Source organism: Lichenostomus cassidix, chromosome 18, assembly GCF_008360975.1.
Source record: "Lichenostomus cassidix isolate B80296 chromosome 18, HeHo_3.0, whole genome shotgun sequence".
Classification (NCBI taxonomy): domain Eukaryota; kingdom Metazoa; phylum Chordata; class Aves; order Passeriformes; family Meliphagidae; genus Lichenostomus; species Lichenostomus cassidix.
The window spans coordinates 7,094,128-7,115,120 of record NC_139498.1 but is presented as its reverse complement, the minus strand read 5'-3'; the positions used below and the strand labels follow the sequence as shown (position 1 = coordinate 7,115,120).

Genomic DNA, 20,993 nt, shown 5'->3' with positions numbered 1-20,993 from the left:
CACGGCAGTGATAGTTTTTGCCAGCTGTTGTTTATCCCACCCAAAAGTTGCTCTGTCCCTCCCCAAATGCAGGGAGAAGTCAGTGCCTGGCACCTTGGCACAGGTCGCTGCTTGCCACCTGCACCTCACCCTTTGCTCACCCCTGAGTCACGGGCAGGGAGCACAGCCCGCGTCGTGCTGCCTGTGCCCAGACACCCACCCTGGCACCTGCCGGGCTCTGCCTCCTCCACCCGCCTCCAACCACAGCTTCAAAGGAGCCGGCAGGAACCGAAAGCTTCCTCCGCCCTTTTCTTTACCAGGAACCGGGAGGGGATTTGCTGAGCATGAAGCCGTGGAAGGTGGAGGGCTGACGAGCTCACAGCTCTAATAAGGCATCAGAGAATCCAAGCTGAACCTGAGCTGCACCACACAAAGTCAGGTTTAGCGCAGTGGGTATGCAGGTAAGAGGAAAATTGTAGTTTTGGATAGCAAGGCATGAAATTCCTGGTCCTGCCTGGTCCTGGCTGTAAATTCAGCTGGTGCTCACCTGGGACCTGCAGTGAATTGTGAATTAAGAATTTATTTAGTGGCAAAATCCAGGACGTATTGTCCTGTACAGACCCCTCAGCAATAGAGCCATGCCAAACCTCATCTGCAAAGGTCTCTCTTCAGTCCCCACATCCTGCCAGCACCGAACCTCCTCCACAGGGGTGGAGGGGAGCTGAATGTGAGGCTCTTGTGGAAGAACAACCCAGTGCTGATGGTGATGGAGCAGGTGCAGCTCCTGGGCGGCTCAGCTCAGCCAGTCCCAGGATGAGTCAGGCTGTGAAAGCCAACAGGACCAGCCCTGTGGCCACTGCCCACTGCCCCGGCCCTGCCACACATCATCCTGCCCAGCCAGAGGGACATGCCTGGGCCTGTGGAGCCCTCGGGGCTGTGCCAGCCTGTGCCGTGCTTGCCACACTGCCTGGCACTCCGGGGTGCCTACTGCTTGGAACTGGGGTCAGGGGGCCATGCCTTAGAGTCCTAATGGTGACCAGTTACACTAGTGGCTGGTCCTAATAATGACCAGCCTTAATACTGACCAGATCTTGTAGTGAGCAGTGCTGATGGTGACTGGTCGTAATAGTGGCTGTTCCTAATAGTGGTCAGTCCTAAGAGTGGCTGATCCTAACAGTGAGCAGTCCTAATACTGACCAGTCCTAATATGACCTGTCCTAGTAGTGACCTGATGCTGGTCCTAATAGTGACCAGTTCTTATACTGACCAGTCCCAATAGTGACCGTTCATAGTAATGACCATTCCTAATGGTGACTAGCCTTAATAGTAACTGGTCCTAACAGTGGCCAGTCTTAATACTGACCCATCCCAGTGGTGACTGGTCCTAATAGTGTCCGGTCCTAACAGCGGCCAGTCCTGATAGTGACCAGTCCTTATAGTGGCTGGTCCCGATAGCGCCCAGTGCTGACAGTGCCAGGTCTTAGCGGCGCCCGGGCTTGGCAGTGCCGGTACCGGCCGTGCCGGTTCCCAGCTCCCGGTGCCGCGGGGCAGAAGGCCGGGGCGGCCTCGGGGGCTCATCCCCCACGGGAGACTCCCCACGGATGGGGTCGATGAGCGGCGGGACACCGGGAATCCCACGCGTGGGGCTGCCGGGCAGAGACCCCGCCCCCAGACACGCCCCCGCACCACGCCCACACAGCCACGCCCACACCAAACCCCGCCCTCGGCCACGCCCCCAGCCCCGCCCGGCCCAGGTGGAGGCGGCGGCGCTGCCGCGGGACCGGCACCGGCACCGGGAGTGGCGGCGGGACCCGCACCGCGCCCAGGTGAGCGGGCCGAGCAGGGGAGCAGAGCGGGGCGGGGGTCCCGCCGCTTCGCTCCGCGACCGCCCGGGTTGTTGCTGCTTTGTGAGCGCCGCGTCCCGCCAGCTTCCTCCTCCGCCCCGCGCCTCCCGCCCGGCCCGGCTCGGCTCGGCTCGGCTCGGCCCCGCGGGGCTGGCTGGCCGCTGCCCCTGCTCCCCTCGGACCCTTTGCGGGGCGGGAGGCGCGGCGCGGATCCCCTGCTCGGGGCTGTGCCCTGCGCCCTGCCCGGCGCCCGGACGGATGGCGGGGGCCGAGCTCTTCCTTCTCCTCCTCCTCCTCTCCATCACAGGGGGAAGTGGGTTCGTGTCCCGGCGGGGCGACCCGGCCAGAGGGAAAACCCTCCCCGCTCCCTGGCCGAGGCACGGAGGAAAGCTCTAACCTACTTTCTGGCGCCGATGGCCCGATAACCAGGCGGGCGGGCGGTTTTTGTTTGTGTTTGCTGGTTTTCCCCCTCCCCGGGCGAGCAGGAGCGGCTGCAGCCTCGGCGCCGCCGGCGAGGGCAGGTGGACAGCGGAGGGGGCTGAATCCCTGACCCCGAGCATCCTCCCGCCCGCCGGGGCTTTGTTGTTGTAGCTGGTTTGAGGTTTGCTTAAGGACTCTGGGAAGCTCGCACGTGCTGCCTGGAGTGGCGAGTGCTGCCACCAGCCCTTCGCAGGCGAACAAAACCCCTGCAGAGCAGAGGGTCGGGTCGTCTTCCGTCCGTGTGTACATCCCGCCGGGAGCAGAGGGGTGCTGTGCGTGGATGTTTGTCAGCTGGATTTTTGCTGTTGGTCCTCCAGGTTTGGGACAGAGGGGTGAGGCTCTACCCCATCCTGCCCTGCCTTGCTGCTAGGCCAGCAGGACTGGGCAGAGGTTGGCCCTCCAGGTTTCCCACAGCCAGATTGTGGTGCCCAGGGTGATCTGAGCCCCTGCAGCTCTCGCTCAGCTCCCCATGCCCACATTCTTCTGGGGGAAGGGGACCTGAGAGGCTGCTTTGTCACCGCTGGGTCCCTGTGGCAAGAGGAAGTGTCCGCCTTCCTCCCCAGCGTGGCGTCATCCTTCTCGCCATGAGGAGCCAGGACATTCTCCTGCTTGCACATTCCCAGTCCCTGGATGGCTGCTCCTGGGGATTTCCAGGGTGAACTCATCATGTTGCTGCTGTCCTGGGCTCACAGCCTCCAGCCCAGTTGGAGCATTGGGGAGTGCACCCCACCACAGTCGCAGGGATCCCCTGAGCAGGGAAGTGCTGCCCACTCAGGTCACTCCACTGTGCCCTCTGAAGCAGCAACCTTTGGCTCCTGCCTTTTTCCCAAGAGGAAAATAATAACCAGCTTGGAATTGTCCCACCTCCAAAATGAGCTGGAGGGTTCAACAGCAACTGAGCGTGGGAGAAACCAGAGTTGCCTCTGCCTGTGCTACCCCAGTCAGCACTGCCTTCACATGTGGCTCCCTGGGCTCCCAGCTGCTGCACCTGGGCTCTGCCCTTCCCAGCTCCTTTGCAATTAATGGGGTGATCACCTTTTGCTGCTGGCTCGTTTGGAGGCAGCTTCTGCCACCCCTGTTTGCTATAAAGCAGATGCCTGTCTATCACTTCCCTGTCGTGGGGGTTCTCTGGCACTGCTGCAGCTGCACTGGGGCACCTGGAGTGCTACAAGCCCCGGAGTGAGAAAGGGCAAACCACAGAGTGGGGTTTGACACCACAGCAGAGCCCTGATGTAAATTCTGCAAGAGGGGGCCGAGCCTGGTGTTGCTCTCAGATGCTCTGTGAATGCTCAGTGTGCGAGAGCAGCATTGTCAGAGCCGGGCTGCAGGAACAATAGATTCCTGTGGATGCTGGGAGAGCAGCTTGGAGCTGGGGATGCAGAGCATGGGGGTGTGAATTTGGTGGGGAAGGGACTGGCTGGGTCACCTCTGGGGGAATGCACTCACTGCTGGATCACTCACTGGGGGAATGCACTGGGGGACCTGGGGAATTTGGGCTGTGTCTGGCTGGGCTGGGATGAAAGACGAGCACGTGGCTGTTCTCTGGGTCTGTTTTGTTCTTGGATGCTGCTCCTTTTTAGCTCTTACAGTGAAGCGGAGGGATCCCCCAAATACATCTTTATTCCTTCCCTTAGGTTGTTCTTGAGCTAAAAACAGCCCTTGGGATGAGCCAGGAATCAGAACAGTGCTCATTAGCAGAGAAAGTAGGAGACAGGTGATGGAGAGCCAGCTGGTGGAGGGGTTGCAGAGCTGCCCAGACCGACATGGGGCTTGTGAGGCATTTCCACATTTCCCATGGGCTTTGGGAGCTCTGCAGGGACCTGACCTGGAGGAGCAAGCATGGGTTTGGTGCTGTCAGGGACTTAGCACTGAAGGAGTCAATTAGTGCAGGCTGAAAATTAATTACTTAACTCTCTGTGAGCTCACAAGTGATGGGATCATGAACTGTCCTCCTCTTGAGGAGCTTTTTACTTAATGACTTTTGGTTTCCGCTGTCCTGCCGGGCCATGAAATGTCTGATAACACAACCAGCCCCCAGCGGGGGTGGGCACAGTCCCTTTTAATTACAGGGATCCAGGAGTTGTGGTCTTTTGGGAGCATGCAGTGCTTTGAGTTATGGTCATTTCCTGGTCTCTAAGTCAGCATGGAAAGCTCTGTGTGTGCTGGCAAGTATGAAGGAAACCCTTGGCACTGGTACCCCTTTTTCCCTGCCTAATCCCCATTTCTTAAAAAAAACCCAAACCAACAAACTAACAAAAAAGCAGTTGTTTAGTGGTTGATCTCTTAATGAGGCATTTAGGGTGAAGAATGGACCCTGGGAGGATGCCTTGGGAATGGCCATCTGCTGCGTGGCCCCAGATATACCCAACCCTCTCTTTGCCCACCACACAGGACCTTTGTGTCCCCCTCATCCTTGGGGACCTGCACTCTGAGGGTGAGTGTTGTGGGGTGCAGGAGCAACCCCCAAGTAACTGCTCTGGGAGGGCAGAGGAGCAAATATTTCTGGGGTTTGCATGTGAGGGCTTCCCCCTCCACCCTTGTCCTCCAGGAACTTAAAACTGGGAGAGCTGGACTTGGATGGAGACAGAGCCAGCTCCCTGCCTGTGGAGCAGCAGCGGGGTGGGGAGGCAGGGAGCCTTACTGCATTGTGGTTCCTCAGTTTCCCCACTTGTGAAATGCCAGAAATGAGTCAGAAAGCACAAAGGTGTCCAGTGAAACCACAGCTTGTCACCGCGGGGGCAGTTCGTGCAGCCACAGGAACAAGATTGAAGCTGTGGTCATGCTCTGAGAGGGGGCAGTGCAGGTGCAAACCAACCCACTCACTGCTGTGGGACGCAGGGCAGGAGGGAGCAGGGCAGTGCCCAGGGATGCTCCTTGGCCTTTTCCCAGGCTGCTGACATTGGATGGGAGGAAGAAATCCAGTGTTGTGGAAGACACGTGGTCTCTGTGATGGATGTCCAGCCCTGTGGGGACCCACTCAGGTGGGTGGTGGTCACTCAGTGGATGCTCCTGCCTTCCAGCCATCCCACAGGACCATCCCTCCAATCTGCAAGTGCTCCTTTGATCAGCCTCTGTTGGTTTGTGTTTTATTGATTTATTGCTTAAAAATAATAATTCCTGATGTATTCCTGTGGTCTGACAAACCCACTCAGGGCAAAGAGATGTGGCTGCTGCCCCACCAAGATTGCCAATGTGCCAGTGCCCCCTCCCATACCATGGGGCTGGTTTCACTCCCTATGTGTCATGCTGCAGCTTGTGCTGGGATCTGGGATCTGATGTGGTTATTCCTATAATTTGCTGGCCTGCAGGAGCACCAGGGCAGGGCTGGGAGTGACCTCCCATTCAGTGTGAGCCCCAAGGTTGCACGTTGTGCCCGTGGGCAGCCAGGGTGAATTCCCAGTGCTTGGCATTGGCATGTCCTGCCCGGCCTCAGCTCCTCCATGGAATGAGCAGGGAAGTCTTGCTGGGGTTGGCACTGTGCTGCTGGCATATGGCTTTTCCAAGGGTGATCCCATAACCAGTGACCTCATGTACATGGTGACTTCACCCAGTCCAAGTGCTCCTGGGGAGGACATGGAGGTGGCTCCTTAAAAATCAGCATCTCCAGCCCCTGTGCTGGGCTGCGTGGGTGTAGAATCCCAGGGATGGGATAGCAGGCAGGAGGAGGATGAAGATGGTTGGGGAGACCCCCATCTCCAGCTCTTGGCAGCTGAGAGGCTGCAAAGTGCCTGGCTGGCACAGGTCCATGGTGATGCTGTGGTGGGAAGAGCATCACATTCCATAGGTACAGATGAGTGTAGGATTCCCTGTGCCCAGCTTGTACTGTCTTGGATGGGGATGAGCTGCTCCCCATCGGGCTTCCCTCTGCAGGGTGCAGGTCTGGGTGCTTCAGGCCTCCGGGCAACCAGGAGTGAAAGGAAGGAAGCCAAGGAGTGGCCCACCCACGCTCTGCTGCTGCTGCTGCTTTGGAGGAGGGAGGGGTGGGCAGGAGCAGCTTCCCCCGTTTGTCCTGGGGCCAGCCTGTGGGGACAACCCCCTGCCAGCAGAGTGTCACCATCCACAGCCCAAAGGGACACCACGAGGCCCTTTTACCCTCTCCTCAGGGAGCTGCTGGCCCTGGAATGGGAAAGGAGGAGGCTGCTGGTGTCCACCCAGGGCTCCCCGTTTGCATGGGAGAGCAGCACTTTGTACAAGCCTTGGAATGGCTGTGTTGAGATAAGGAGTCTGTTCCCAGAGATAGGGAGCTGCAGCCAAGGGGGCTCGTCCTGCTGCCAGCCCAGGGCTCATCTTGTCCCTGGGATGAGCTGAATTCCTGCACAGGGCTGAGCACCACCTCCCACTGCTGCATCCCACACTGCCTGGGGATGGTCAGAGCTCACAGCAGGGTAACCCTCTGTAAATATGGGCCATTTCTGCCAGCTCTGTGCTGCTCTGGTGTGCTCTGACACAGGCAATAGGGGACAGGGGAAGTCTGCAAGCCCAGCCAGAGCCCTGGCACCAGGAGCTGCTGGCAAAATGAGTGTTCAGAAGAACCAGAGGGAGAAGTGTCTCCTCCAGCCCCACTGACCTCTCACATGAAATCTTGCTTCGAGGAGGGAAGTGAGAGTGAACTCAGCAATGACCTGCAGCATGGGGATGGCAGGCACATAGCCTGCAGGCAGGCTGTCCCCTTCCCTCGGGTTAATACCGACCTGAGACCCTTCAGTCCCTTCCAGAAGGTGCAGCCAGAGCTGGAGCACTTGCACCATCATGTCTGTGCACTTTGTGTTTAAGCCAAGCTAATGAGGAATCAGAGTAGATCTGAGTAATTAATCAGTTCTTAGAAAAAAACAAGTTAAATCAATCCTGGTAGGCTGGGGAAAAAAGAAAAAGAGCTTTCCTTGTGTCTGGAGTGTGCTGTGACCCTGCCAGGGGAGCAGCTGACCCCTCTGCAGGTTCACCCATGGAGCTCCCAGTGGAGACTTTGGCCCTTTGCTCTCCCTGAAGCTTTGGGGTGACTCAAAATCTCCACGTGCACATTCCTCACTTGGCTTGGGCTCCAGCCTGAGGAAGGGACCAGTGGGCTGGGGGTCTCTTGTGCAGCCACAGCTCCTCCAGCAGCACCCACCGCCCTGGTGTGTCTCCGCCGAGGGAAGTAGAGTGGGTTTGTGCAGTGCTGCCTGGTTGGGGTTGTTGTTGGTGTTGCTGTGAGGGCGCATGGACCCCATGGAAGTGGGGAGATGTGGGGTGGGTGGCCAGGGGCACAGAGGGACCCCAGCCCACTGGGACTCGCCACCCACCCCAGTGGCTTGGGAAGCCCTTGGGTGCCAGCACTTGCTCTGCTGGGGTGGGTGGGGGTTGTTGCACTGGCAAAAATTAACCAGAGTGGGAAAAGGGCTGTGCCTGGGATGTGGGAAATCCTCCACATGGCTCTTTCCGCCCTCTCCCAGCCACTGCAGGCAAATCCTTCCCTCTCCGTGCCGATAGGGCTGGCGTCACCCAGGACTGATGAGGAGTCTGGGGCCACATTCCCTGCACTCCAGCCTGGGCTGCCGTGTGCGATGGTGCGAGTGGCCCCGCTCACTCAGTGTCCCCGTGTCCCCATGTCCCTCCCCGCAGGCAGGGCTCAGCCTTTATCAGCGTGTCCAGCGCACCCCCTCCCGCCACGCTCTATCTCCCCGGCCGCTTTCCTTCCTCCTGGGGCGTGCCGTGTTCCCAGCTCAGCAAACCTGCTGCCATTGCCCAACGTCCTGCCCGACGGAGGAAAATGGGAGAGGATGTTCTAATGGTGGCGTGGGTGAGGTGTGTGCTGGCTGCCTGCATGCCCTAGGAGCCAGATGGGATCCCAGCACTCATCTGTACCCCGTATTCCCACCCCAGCCATCATGGAGATGTGGATTTAAGCCCCTGAGGGTGTCCATGCTGACCATGTGGCTCAGGGAGAAGGGACAAGGCAGCTAAAATACCCTCTGAAACACACAGGGCCTCTCTTGAGACTCAGAGTGAAACCCTGCACCTCTCAGTTTTGCCAACCAGTTCCATTGTGGACGGGTTGGGACACGTGGGGAAAAAATGGAGTGTTTTTCTTTTCCCCCCCCCAAATAATATGTTTTTATTTCAAGAGCTGTTTGTGCTCAGCTGCTTCTCTCCAGATCTGAAACTTGAGACTAGAAAATAGTAAGAAGCTTTTTGAAAGGATGCAGAAGTGGGGAAGGTGCTGGGCAGCTGCTCAGGATCCTCTGCTAGGGTGTGAGTCCACAGCAGCTCGATGTTCAGAGCAGTTGCACCAATTGAGTTTCCTATCCAGAGCTCTTAATAACTGGGAGCACCTCTTAACGTGGCTCCAGCCTTGAGAGAGGTCTTTAACGTGCTCCTGAATCATTTATGAGCAGCAGCTCTGCCTGATGGGCTCCTGGGTGCCAGCAGAGGCTGCAGGGGTGTCTGGGGGCTCTGTGGCTTTGCTGACTCCTTTCTCACTGCCCTGTGGAGATGGAGGAGAAGTGCTGGGGCTCATCATGCTCAGGGTGGTGGGTATAACAGGTGCTTGTGGGGCTCCCACTCCCTGCCCTGCACCCTTGGGTGGCTCAGAGCTGCTTTCTCTGCCAGCCTGACACTGTTGTTGCAGTAATGCACCTTCCCCCAGTGCCAACAAGCTTGGGGAGAGAGATCCCAATCCTTCTCCAAGCACCCACAAACCCACTGCATACATCCCCTTCCAGCCAGGGCTGCTCTGCAGGGTTGTCTCTGCTGTCTTGTACAGTGGCTGTGCTCAGCTGTCCCAGCTGTGCTCGCTTGGCATTGCTGATGGTCCCTTTGTGTTGCTTGGACCATCCCAGCGTGTCCTGCAGTGACGCCTTGGATGAACCACATCACTTTTTCCATCACTTTCTTCCTTGGGTGTGCTTCCCTGGTCAGTGCTTGTTGTGATTCACCCCGGAGCTGGGAGCCAGCCCTGGTCACCTTCCTTGTGCCTTTTCTGGTTGAAAGCTCAAACCTCATCCCAGTTGCCCCTCAGTGAGCCCAACACAGCTGCCCTCCTAGGAGAGGAAGGTGCCTTCAGCCCTCTCCTGCTGTTGGAGCACAGGCTGTGTCCCTCACTGCTGCATGTCAGGCTTTGGTGACCTTCAGTGGTCAAGAGCTTTGGGAGGGGAGATGGTGATAGTGGGGGATCTCTTCTTATCAACCAGACCAGGTGACCATCCCTCCACGCCCTGCCCATTGGTCACTCCCTGTGGGTCAGTGATGGCAGCATCCACAGTGCATGGAGATTTTTCTAGCCTGAAGTGACACGTTGCTGTCCCCAGGACTCTTTTCCCAGCCCAAAGCACAGCTCCTACCTAGCTCAGGATGTGTTTGTGACTGCTGAGTCCCATGTCTGTCACCCCCACTGCTGTCACACGCCTTGTCACTGCAACAGGGCATTCACTTAGCCGTCCCCCCACGTCAGCTCTGCATGTCGCCTCTCACTTCCCTTTTCTGTCCCCAAGACAAAACCACCACGTCCACCCTGAGTGTCCAGGGACTGGGCTGAGGCTCCCTGGGGACCCAGAGCTGAGCTGTGCCCTGTGGGGCAGCTCATGCCAGGGCTGCCAGGCAAGGACCTGTTCTCCTGGTGGCACAGGGTGGGTGACAGGGGCTAGGGGGGTGACAGGGACCTGGGATCCAAGCTCTTGTGGCAGGCTGGCTCTGCATGGAGGCGCCGTCTGGCCCATTCCCACGCTGAGCACGCCAGCTCCAGAGGGCTCAGGCGCCAGCACCAAACACGTGGTGAGCCGGAAAACACCTTCCCAGCACTGTCCCTGGGGATTTCTCCGCCTGGCACGGGGTAAGGCTTCTAGTGGCAGCTCAGGATCTGTGCTCGGGGGTGGCTGCTGCCCCCAGCCCGCGTGGCAAAGGAGCCTTGAGCCCTTGGGGTTGCTGCCCTCCTCCCTCTCCTGCTCCATGCCAAATGTGCCGACGCACAGAGCCGTGACAAGCGCTCCGGCCGCGCCGCGTGACCGTGACCGGACAGCAGGTGCCCGCCGGGCTGTGCCAGCTCCCCGGGACTGCGTCACCTCGGGGGAAGCTGGTCCAGCTGCCACCCCCCTGCGTGGGGAGCTGGTGGGGAGAGAGAGCAGGATTTTCAACGTGCTGCAAAGCTGCTTTGCTGGGAAGCACGGAGATCTGGGGCTGTCTGGAGTGTGATGGGAGCAGTTGGAGGTGGGATTTTGGGATAGGGGTGTAAGAGTGGGGCTGTGTAAGAGTTTCGCTCCAATTTCTGTGCTTCTGGCTGTGCTGGCTCTCACCACCCAGAGCCATTCTCCAGAGCTGGAGAAGGATGAGGGTGTCCTGAGGATTGCTCTGACCCCAGCGTGTTCCCATTCCCAGCTCTCCAGAGCAGCTGGCATCTCAGGCTCATTGCTGGCTGCCCTGGGAGGAAAACAAACAGAGTCTCCAGCTCAGCAGTGGGACGGAAAGTTTTGCTTGCTGGGGCTGGCACTCTCCCAGTTTAGCAGCTATGAAATACCCGGCGAGGCACTTGGGTGCTGTGCCTGCTCTTCCTGGGTGTCTTGCTTCCCCAGAGCTTTGCCTGGCAGCAGTAAGGGAAAACTCCCTGCCTGCCCCATGCTGCAAATGGGGGCTTTTCCTCCTCCTGCTGCCCTGTGCCTGTGGCTGATCCATGACCCTGGTGGCCAGACACCTACATCCCTGTCCCCAAGGTCCAGGGAGCACTGAGCTCAGCTCTCCCTCTCCCAGGATGCTCCTGCAGCCCTTTCCCACCTTCCCATGTGTGGTTTTTCATTGCAGCCTCTCCCTGCAGGAGGAATTCAGCTCTGCCCCGGGGCTCCCGTGTGTGAAGGACGGAAGCAGAGCGAGGCTGCTGTGGGTGTTTGCCATCACTGCACAGGATCTCTGTCACTCTTATGAGGTAAGGAGACCCTGCTGGGGACTCAGCCAGTGCTCAGACAGCGGAAATTTGGGAATTGGTTGCTCCCAGCTTTGGTGCTGGAGAGGGAGCCCAGAACCTGTTTTAATGCAGGAGCAGAAGGCTATCATAATGGCCCAGGAGCTGATGGAGGGCAGCAGTGCCAGCTAGTGCTGCTGACTCCAGGCTTTCCCCTCCCTGGTTCTGGCCTCCTGCATCCCCATGAAGCTGATCCCTAGGATGGCAAGAGAGTGGAGAAGGCTGTGCCTCCCTTTTGATTGTCCTCATAGTCCCTAATAGGATCTGGGACTTGTTCTCTTGCACTCGGATGGAATTACTTTCCCTGCAAAGTCCTGTCTGGCAGAGCTGGCTGCAGGGACCCTTGGGAGGAGATTTCATGAGGAATTAGCCACCTCTTGGCTGTTAAGCTTCCCCCTTCTTGCACATGCTGCCAGGGAGGATTCAGTCTCCCAGCCTGGTGCACGTGCCAGAGGGGAATGTCCTGCATCTCCCTTCCCATGGGACACCCCAACACATGGTGTGTCCACGTGGGAGCTGTGCTGCATGTGGGGATGTGGATCAGGTGTTTCCAGGCTTTGTGTGTTTCCTGCTTGGATTTGTCCCCTCCCTTCCCACTCTGTCCAGGCAAGAGGAGCTTTCTGGAGACACCCCTGCCATGTCTGTGTTCCCCCCTTGGCTCCCTCACTGTGCCAACTGGCAGGACTGGTGTCCCCATGCACTGCAGCTGTGAGCCATGAGCCTGGCCAGGGCTTGCAGGGATCCCCCATGTTTCCAAGGCATGTGGTCAGGCTCATCCTGGCGGGCTGTGAAAGCTGTGTGACTCACAGGCACGTGCTGGGATGGACAGGGATGCTCTGGCCTGGTCACTGCTGCCATCCCTGCCCTGCTCCCAGCAGGTGAAGGAGTGGTGTTGGTGACCCTGGGGGACTGGGAGTGAGTGGGTGATGAAAGCCTTCCTGTCCACCCAAATTCAGAGATGAGATGCAGGTTTTGGGATGCAGCAGCTGGGCTCATGGTGGCAAAGTCTCACCAGCACGGCCAGTGACACAGGAGGCTCAGTCTGGTGACATCCCACGGGTGATGCCCACCTTCTGCAGGGACTCAGCCTTTCCTCACACACAGCTGAACTGAGGGGAATCTTTCTCCCCCTCTGGCTGACTCCCTGCACTCTCCCAGCCTGCCAACCACCACCGGCCCGAGATGTCAGCCGGGGACAAGAACGGGGGCAGCCGCTCCAGCAGCAGCCGCCTGCAGAGCAAGAAGCCCCCCAACCTCTCCATCGTCATTCCCCCCCGGGAGGCGGAGGAGGATGGCACCCGCAAGGAGGTGAGTGACACAGCTGTGCCTGTCCCACGCTGGGCTTGGGGGCTGCCAGGTGCCACCCTGTCCCTAATGCCCTGCTCTGCCTTGCAGCCCTCCAAGGTCCCCATCTACCGCAAGAGCAAGAGCCTGCAGGAGCCTCGCCTGGAGCGCCGGCCTGGCTTCCGCCGGCAGACTTCCCTGTCCCAGAGCATCCGCAAGTGAGGGCAGGGTGGGCTCCAGCCGTGGCTGGGTCACTGGGAGGGGACCATGGCAGGACATTGTGGGTGCTGGCAGAAGGCTTGGGATGGGGTTGGAGAGTTGTGTGTCAGAAGGGAATGCAAGAATCACTTTATCCACTTCCCTCTGCCCTGTAGCCAAGTCGAAACTGCTCTGCTGCAGGCTGGGCTGAGGCACCCCAACCAGAGGGGATGCCTGGGTGGAATGGTGGCAATGGGGTCGGGGGACCAACCGTGTGACAAGTGTGCCCCCCGTGTGTCAGGGGCACGGCGCAGTGGTTCGGCGTCAGCAGCGACTGGGAGGGCAAGCGGCAGCAGTGGCAGCGCAAGAGCCTGCAGCACTGCAGCATGAGGTACGGCAAGCTGAAGCCTGCCTATCGCGACATGGAGCTGCCCAGCCAGGAGGTGCCCTCCTTCCAAGGCACCGAGTCGCCCAAACCTGCCAAGATGCCCAAGGTAGAGCTCAGGGCTGGGGGGTCTCGCTCCCAGCTCTGCCCTCTCGGCACTGACACCTCATCCTTCCTCCAGATCGTGGACCCGCTGGCCAGAGGCCGTCCCTTCCGCCACCCCGATGAGACTGACCGTCCCCACACGCCCCACCACGTCCTGCCCCCGCTCACCCCCGGCGTTGTCTCCTTGGCGTCCTTCAACAGCATCCGCTCGGGCTACGGCCGCCTGCCGCGCAGGAAGAGGGAGTCTGTCGCCCACATGAGCTTCAAGGCGGCTGCAGCCCTTCTCCGTGTGAGTTTTGGGAGTGTGAGGGCCATCATCTACCTGAGCCAAGTTTCAGTTCTGTCCTTCACCCACCTTTGCTTCTTGGCTGTTTGCTTTGCATGGGATCTGCTGTCTCTCCAGGGTGGGTTTGAGGGGGCAGATGGGTGTTTTTAATGGGAGCTCTAGTTAAAAGTAGAAGTTTTGGTGAAAATTGGACAATCTGAGAAAAAAAAAACACTTCTGGGTTGCATTGTTGAGGAACAAGGAAGCTTGTCCAGCAATTTTCTTGCTCCTGAGGAGCCCTGGGCAAGCCTTGGGGACAGATTTGTGGGTCTGAGAGCAGACAGATTCAGAGGTCACTTGTCATGCTGCCTAATATGGCTGTGACTCTGAGGAGCTAAGGGCAGCATCTGCTGCCAGTTCCTCCCCACACGAGGGGATATGGGGGCTGATTTGGATTAAATCCTTGCCACTTGGCTTTGGGGAGGGAAGCTCTGACAAACCCTTAGTGCTGCAAAAACTGAGGGGCTTCTTGTTGCTTACCTTTGCTTGCTTGCCCTGCCAAAGGGACGCTCTGCCCTGGAGCCGCTGGCTCCCAAGCAGAGGAGCAAGAGGAGCTTCCTGTACCCCAGCTTCATGGATGAGGACATAGTGGATGCTGCTGACACCCTGGACTCGTCCTTCTTCAGTAAGGCAAGCGACATACCATGCTGGCTGCTGGAGCAGGGGGGTGCCAGTGCCCTGCACAGGGGGCTGGGTGTGGAGCAGGGCTCTCACAAGGACCCCTGTGTTGCCACTTCACCCAGCAGTGACAGAGGCATCGGTGGCTGCTGTGCCCCCGACTCGGTGATGGCCCTTGGGTGTGGCATGCAATGATGTCACCATCATGGGCATATTTCACCCCCTGTGTCGGGCCTTTAGTGGGATGTCATTGCAGATCAATCACCCTCTCCCTCTGGCCAGGGGGATGCTGGGTCAGGGGGAGGCTTCTGACCTGTCACAAATATCCAAGGACATGAATCTCTGTGCAGATGGACATGCACGACGAGACGTACTCCATGCCCGATGACGTCTTTGAGTCCCCACCTCTGTCAGCCACGTACTTACGCATGCACCAGGTGGGGGACGATGCCAGAGTGTCCCCTGAGGTGGAGCAGCCCACCCCGTGAGTACCAGTCCTCAGCAGGTGTTGCCCGTGAGGCTGCCCAGGTGCCCTACTGCAGGCAGGACAATGTCCCTGTCCATCCCTGCTGCAGGCAGGACGATGTCCCTGTCCATCCCTGCTGCAGGCACTTCCAGCATACTCCTGCGGGGATGGACCCAGGAGGTGCTCAGAGCCTCATCTCAGGGCTCCTCAGGGTTGTGGAGTTTTTCTCAGCTGGCCCCTTGTGGCAGGTGTGATGGGTCTTCTCTCTCTGCAGGCGGGAGGGTGTCCGGCTCACCTCAGTGTCCGGCGGGGCTGGCCCGGCTCCACGGCGGGGCAGGCGCATCGCGTCCAAAGTGAAGCACTTCGCCTTCGACCGCAAGAAACGCTACTACGGGCTGGGGGTGGTGGGCAAGTGGCTGAACAGGACCTACCGACGCAGCCTGAGCAGCATCGTGCAGTCCCAGCTGGAGATCACCGACAGCCACCGGTGAGGGGCACCGATGGCACAGGACACCCTGACTCAGATGTGTCCTCCCTCGCTGCTCTGGGATCAGGGCTTGGGGACTGCAGTGTCCCTTTGCCCAGCCATCCTTGAGCTGCTCCAATCTTGGGTGCTGTCCCCCACAGGCCGTATTTCACGTACTGGATCACCTTTGTCCACATCCTCATCACCCTGCTGGTCATTGGGACCTATGGCATCGCCCCCATTGGCTTCGCCCAGCACGTGACGACAGAGTTAGTAAGTTTAGGAGCCACCTTTCTGGGGACACTGGGACCACCAGTGTCCCATGCTGTCATGCTCCCTGTGAGGACTGGGTGCATCTTGAGGGGCTCCTGTGTTTGAGAGGCTCCATAAAATAGCCTGGATGGGGGGGATGAGCAGCAGTGTGTTGCAGTGGAATGAGTGGTGGGAGCAGAGCTGCTCTCCCTCCCGCCTTGCTGGTGGGACCCAGCAGTCCATCCCTTGGGATGAAGGGGCTGCTCAGCCCCTCTTGAGTAGAGGGAGATGGGGGTGCAACCCCACAGCACCCAAACCCTCAGTGGGAGCTGACTCTGGGCTCTCTTGGCAGGTGCTGAGGAACAAGGGTGTCTACGAGAGCGTCAAGTACATCCAGCAGGAAAACTTCTGGATCGGGCCAAGCTCGGTGAGGACCCTGCCAGACCCCTGGTCTCAGGCTCTACCCTCTGCTCCCCCCGCCCTGAGCTGAGAGGGTTTTCTGAGGTTATCTTGTCCTCAGGAAGGGAGAGCTTTCCCACCTCATTCCAGCCTGCAGTCCCAGGCCCCCATCACACTGGGACACATGGCATCACAGTGGGATAGTCAGAAGAGGCCCAATCCCCTTCCCACCTGCCTTCCCTCCATCGGGATGACAGAGACCTCTGTCTGTTTCCTGTGGAGAACCCCTGCCCCTGCTGAGCTCTTCCCAGAGAGGAGGGAAGGAAGTTGTTTAGACAGACCATCCCCTTGACTGGCATCTCCCTCCCAGATCGACCTGATCCACCTGGGAGCCAAGTTCTCCCCGTGCATCCGGAAGGATCAGCAGGTGGAGCGGCTGATCCAGCGCGAGCGGGACAGGGAGCGTGGCTCCGGCTGCTGCGTCCAGAACGACAACTCCGGCTGCATCCAGACCCTGCCCCAGGACTGCTCGGTGTGTGCACCTGCTGCGGGCACCAGGGAGGGCTGAGGATCCCTGGGGAAAAGGGGAAAAACATCTCAGCCCTGCACTGCACCAGGGAAGGATGCATGTGGGGTCACAGCCATGCATTCCCTGCAGTATCCTCAGTCTCTCCATGCTCCCTGCAGGAGACACTGGCAACATTCATCAAGTGGCCAGGCAGCAACGCGCCAGCCATGGGCTCGGGAGAGAAGAGGACCTCGGGGGCTGTGTGTCACCAGGACCCCAGGTAGGAGTGACAGCTGGAGGTGGCCTGGTCACCCGACTGCGTCCTGGGGCTGCCTTTCCAGCTTGGATGCCTTGAATCCTCCTGTCTGAGGGGATGGAGGGCTTTTGCATACTTTAGGAGAGTGATAAAGAGGGAATCAGTGGGGAAACTGGGGCAAGGCCTGTCCTAAACACAGGCAGCAGTGGGTGATGCCACTGTGTCATGCTGGTCCCTGTCCTGCTGGGATGGGACATCCATGGGGCTCGGTGGGGTTGTGCAATAGGTGTGAGTGCTGTGGGGTTCAAGTGGAGAAGGAGCTGCTGTGGGTGTTGTAGGACATCTGTTGGTGGGCAGGATCCTTCCCAAGATAGGGAAAGGGGCAGGTCCCAGAGCTGTCTGTGCCTAAGGGAGTTACTGGTCTGTAAAGCAATATGTTGAGAGGACCAACCTGACTCACTCCATTACTCCTCCCAGGACATGTGAGGAGCCAGCATCCAACCCACCCCATGTGTGGCCAGATGACATCACCAAGTGGCCGGTAAGAGTCCAGTGCCACCATCAGCTGGTGACTCCATGGTGGCAGCAGCAATGAACTGGGCAGGGGCTGCAGGGACAGCCTGGGGCCAGGCCCTGACCAGGGCTCCTCTCCCTCCTGCTTCTAGATCTGCACCTACGAGACTAAAACCAACCACACGGGCTTTGCCCACCTGGACTGCGAGATCAAGGGTAGGCCCTGCTGCATCGGCACCAAGGGCAGGTGGGTCCTGGCAAAGGGACACCCAGCTTGGCTCCCCTCTTTGCCCACCTGCCTCGTGTTGTCCCATCAGTGCTCAGAGCTATGCGTGGGGGAACAGGGAGGGAGCCTTGTGGGGTGGGAAGCACAGTGGCAGCAGGCTGGGAGCAGAGGGGGATGCTCAGGGGTGTCCTGAGTGTGCCCTGCCCCCAGCAAGTGCCCTCCTGCCCTCTGCCAGCTGCGAGATCACCACACGGGAGTACTGCGACTTCATGCACGGCTATTTCCACGAGGAGGCAACGCTCTGCTCGCAGGTGAGAGGGCCAGGGAGGCATGGCAGGGCATGTGGGATGTGGGGCTCATGCTGAAGGTCTTTAGAGTGTCCCTCCGTAAATGGGGCAGGGTTGGGATGGGTATGATTAGGGGTGATGCAAAGTGCAGGGATTTGCCCAGCTGTTGGCTGGGCTTCTGCCACTGTGCCCACCTTGCTGGTGTGAGGCAGGAAGAAATGTAGGGCTTGAGCCAGCCTCCCCTGGGCAGCATTGGTGTCCTTGAGAAAGGCACATTCCAGGCAGGAAAAGAGCTCTTCAGCATCTCCTGGGGGACTGGGGATGCTTAGCTGCTCCTTTTCCAGCATCTGGACAAAGTGAGTGCCCTACACCATCCAGAGCTGCCTCACAGCTGGCACACAGCACCACTAGCAACACGTCCCTGTGACCCATCCTTTGCTCCCTGTGCCTCGGGGGACTCCCAACCCCTTTGCTGCCTTTGCAGGTGCACTGCCTGGACGAGGTCTGTGGGCTCCTGCCCTTCCTCAACCCAGAGGTCCCTGACCAGTTCTACCGCCTGTGGCTGTCCCTGTTCCTGCATGCCGGGTGAGCCACAGCCCCCAGGGATGGGGGAACTGGGGACTGGAGTGTCACTGGGATGGGGTGGGAGGGAAGAGGGAAGGGCACCCCCAGACTGCAGTGGCACTGCAATCAGTGGAGGGTGTTTTGTGACCTGGGACAGTGGGTGTGCAAGAGTCTCTCACACAGGGTTTCTCCCCCAGCATCATCCACTGCCTGGTGTCAGTGACGTTCCAGATGACAGTGCTGCAGGACCTGGAGAAGCTGGCGGGCTGGCATCGCATCTCCATCATCTTCATCCTCAGTGGCATCACAGGCAACCTGGCCAGTGCCATCTTCCTGCCCTACAGGGCAGAGGTGAGGGTTGGGGGGCTCTGTCCCAAAGCTAGCCAGCTCCCCAGGGACCAAAGGACACCCCTCCTCATCCCTGTCCTGGCAGAGGTTTGGGGAAGGGGCTGGAGCACGGATTCTCACCTCTGGCAGGCTTTGCAGCAGGGAGAGGGGGGAGAGGGTGTCCCTGCCACACGTGTGGTGTTGGCACATGCCATGTGTGTCACATGTCACCACGTGTCCGTGAGCGTGCAGGGTCCCCAGGCAGGCAGATGGCTAATCTGCTGCCAGCCAAACCCTCTCGGGCTTTAAATGAGATCATGCCAAGGGCATAATCCCCCCAGGGGTGTGCCAGGATGGGGCTGTGGTCTGGGAGGGAGTGAGCTGTCTGGCTGCTGAGTCACAGAAAGTGTCAGCTCTGCCAAAACAGCACCACTGTGCTCCCCTCCTCATCCTCCCATGCCAGGGCCCTCACACCTGAGCCCCACACAGGATCCTGCACAGGGATGCAGGAGCCAAATACACTTTCCCAGGGGAAGAGATGATCCCTGGGGACATGGGGTGTGCCTGGGGTGACACAGTGTCACACCCTGACATCCCCCATCCCTGCAGGTGGGCCCTGCCGGCTCCCAGTTTGGCTTGCTGGCCTGCCTCTTCGTGGAGCTCTTCCAGAGCTGGCAGGTGCTGGAGAAACCCTGGAAAGCCTTCCTCAACCTCTTCGGCATCGTCCTCTTCCTCTTCATCTGCGGCCTCCTGCCCTGGATCGACAACATCGCTCACCTCTTCGGCTTCCTCAGCGGCCTGCTGCTGTCCTTCGCCTTCCTGCCCTACATCACCTTCGGCACGGTGGACAAGTACCGCAAGCGGGCCATGATCATCGTGTCCCTGCTGGTCTTCGTGGGGCTCTTCGCCTCGCTGGTGGTGTGGCTCTACGTGTGCCCCGTGAACTGGCGCTGGGTGGAGTACCTCACCTGCCTGCCCTTCACCAGCAAGTTCTGCGAGAAGTACGAGCTGGAGCAGGTGCTGCACTGACCCTGCTGGCAGGGATGGGGCTGGGATGGGATGTTGTCCATAGGGTGGGAACTCCCCAGGCTGTGGGAGATGGTGGTGGCTGCTCTGGGGTGGGGTAGACCCTGGGCGTGGCTCTGTCCTCAGGGATGGTGGGTTTGGAGTACCCCCAGCTCAGTGCCAGGGTGCCAGCCCTGCCTAGCACCACTCTGGGGCTCCCTCCTGGTGCTGGAAAGCCATAACTGGTTTGGGGACCAACTCTGGCTGCTGCCTGTGTGGGGAAAGGGCTGAGGGATAAAAGATTTTGGTGCATCCACGCCCAGGCTGGACTCCCAGCCCTGGGGTGAAGCTGCTGAAGTCCCCAGCCTGTGCCCCTGCCTGCCTGGGGCCCTGTCCCACCTTGGTGCCCTGGGGCACTGCAGCTCATACTGTGAACACAACCCCCTTTTTGCAGGGGCACCTTTTTTTTATCCACAGCTCTTTAGGCCCAGGGTTTCCCCATTTTGGGCTCTCCAGAGTCTCTGTTGTGGCTCCAAGACATTCAGAGCTGAGCTTCAAAGATATTTTTCAGTCCTGTTACCCCAGAGGCCCCCAGGGAGGCTTGTGCCTTCCCACCTGGCTCCTCACTGGATGGAGAGGCAGGACTCAGGATGGGGGAGCTTCTCTTTCTCTTATTTCAGTGAAATTCTCTGTTTGGAAGTGGAGGAGTGGCAAGGACTGCATTTGTAGTGCCATGGTGGGAGGCAGACACAGAGGAAAACCCCCTGGGGGGCTCACGTGGCTGCTCCTGGAGCCCACAGACCTCTCAAGAAGCTGTTGGTGCTCCCACTTTCTGCCTTGAGTCCCTGCTGTTTTCCCCTTCTTCAAAGTGTGGAGACCCAGGTGTCCCTCCCTCCCTCCCTCCCTCCCTCCCTCCCTCCCTCCAGAGGTGCTGCTCAGATGGAGAAGTGCAGGATGGGGCACTCACTGTCCCTCTTTCCAAGGCTGCACATCCCACCTGCCCCTAGCCATGGGCTGCTGTCCCCAGTATGTCCCCCTCCTTCCCTCCCACCAGCCGTGGCCAGAAGGCAGGTCCTTCCTGGGGTCCAGGTGACCCCTCTGGGCTGGTTTGGACCCAGGCTGGTGCCAGGCTGTCTCTCCCCTGAGCTGTGGTGCTGGAGGCACCTTTTAAATGGGGGCAGGTGGAATCCCCCAGTCAGGATGTCCTGGGATGAATATTCAAGGACTGGGAGCTTGGCTCCCTCTCACAAGTCTTTGCTGGGTCAGCCCAGGAGCCTGTGGCACCTTCATCAGTCCCTGCATCCCTCCCTCCAACCTGGGCCAGTTGTCAGTCCTGCTCTGTCCCTCCAGTTGCTGCTCCAGCCAAAGACAGACACTTCACCTCATTTGTCTCTTTTTGATACTTTTTTTTAAAGCTGTGGGTTTTTTCCCCCCTTAATAAATTTCTACCTGTATTTAATGAGATGCACAAGGCCTCTTCTCCCTTCTTGGGCGTGGGGTATGCAGCATTTTTGGGGGGTTTTTGTTGTTTTGGTGACAGTGGTTGTGGCAGGGAGGGAGGACAAGGTGGAGCTGGTGCCCTC

General features: G+C 59.2%; 1 protein-coding gene across 4 annotated transcripts; it reads left to right on the top strand.

The window, feature by feature from the left end:
• The first annotated feature begins 1,700 nt into the window (after positions 1-1,700).
• RHBDF2 (rhomboid 5 homolog 2) lies at positions 1,701-20,874 on the top strand. 4 transcript variants are annotated; one of them, XM_085077851.1, is made up of 19 exons: positions 1,701-1,805; positions 11,083-11,190; positions 12,306-12,534; positions 12,622-12,728; positions 13,010-13,202; positions 13,275-13,487; positions 14,028-14,153; positions 14,492-14,625; positions 14,882-15,094; positions 15,235-15,346; positions 15,678-15,752; positions 16,095-16,256; positions 16,412-16,512; positions 16,966-17,029; positions 17,154-17,248; positions 17,463-17,538; positions 17,999-18,099; positions 18,276-18,429; positions 19,015-20,874. In XM_085077851.1, the coding sequence occupies exons 3-19, from the start codon at positions 12,409-12,411 to the stop codon at positions 19,432-19,434; spliced, it is 2,472 nt and encodes an 823-aa protein (XP_084933977.1). In that variant the 5' UTR covers positions 1,701-1,805; positions 11,083-11,190; positions 12,306-12,408; the 3' UTR covers positions 19,435-20,874. The 4 variants fall into 4 exon arrangements, with proteins under 4 accessions (XP_084933977.1, XP_084933975.1, XP_084933978.1 ...); XM_085077849.1 differs by having other exon boundaries at positions 1,707-1,805; positions 12,385-12,534; XM_085077850.1 differs by lacking the exon at positions 1,701-1,805 and adding an exon at positions 9,951-10,107 and having other exon boundaries at positions 12,385-12,534.
• Positions 20,875-20,993: the final 119 nt, after the last annotated feature.

Bases quoted from the DNA above. Each gene is read 5' to 3' on its own strand.
- RHBDF2 (XM_085077851.1), top strand. From the start codon at position 12,409: ATGTCAGCCGGGGACAAGAACGGGGGCAGCCGCTCCAGCAGCAGCCGC. The intron at 15,347-15,677 runs GTAAGTTTAGGA...CTCTCTTGGCAG, and splicing joins AGCACGTGACGACAGAGTTA to GTGCTGAGGAACAAGGGTGT. The intron at 16,257-16,411 runs GTGTGTGCACCT...TGCTCCCTGCAG, and splicing joins CCCTGCCCCAGGACTGCTCG to GAGACACTGGCAACATTCAT.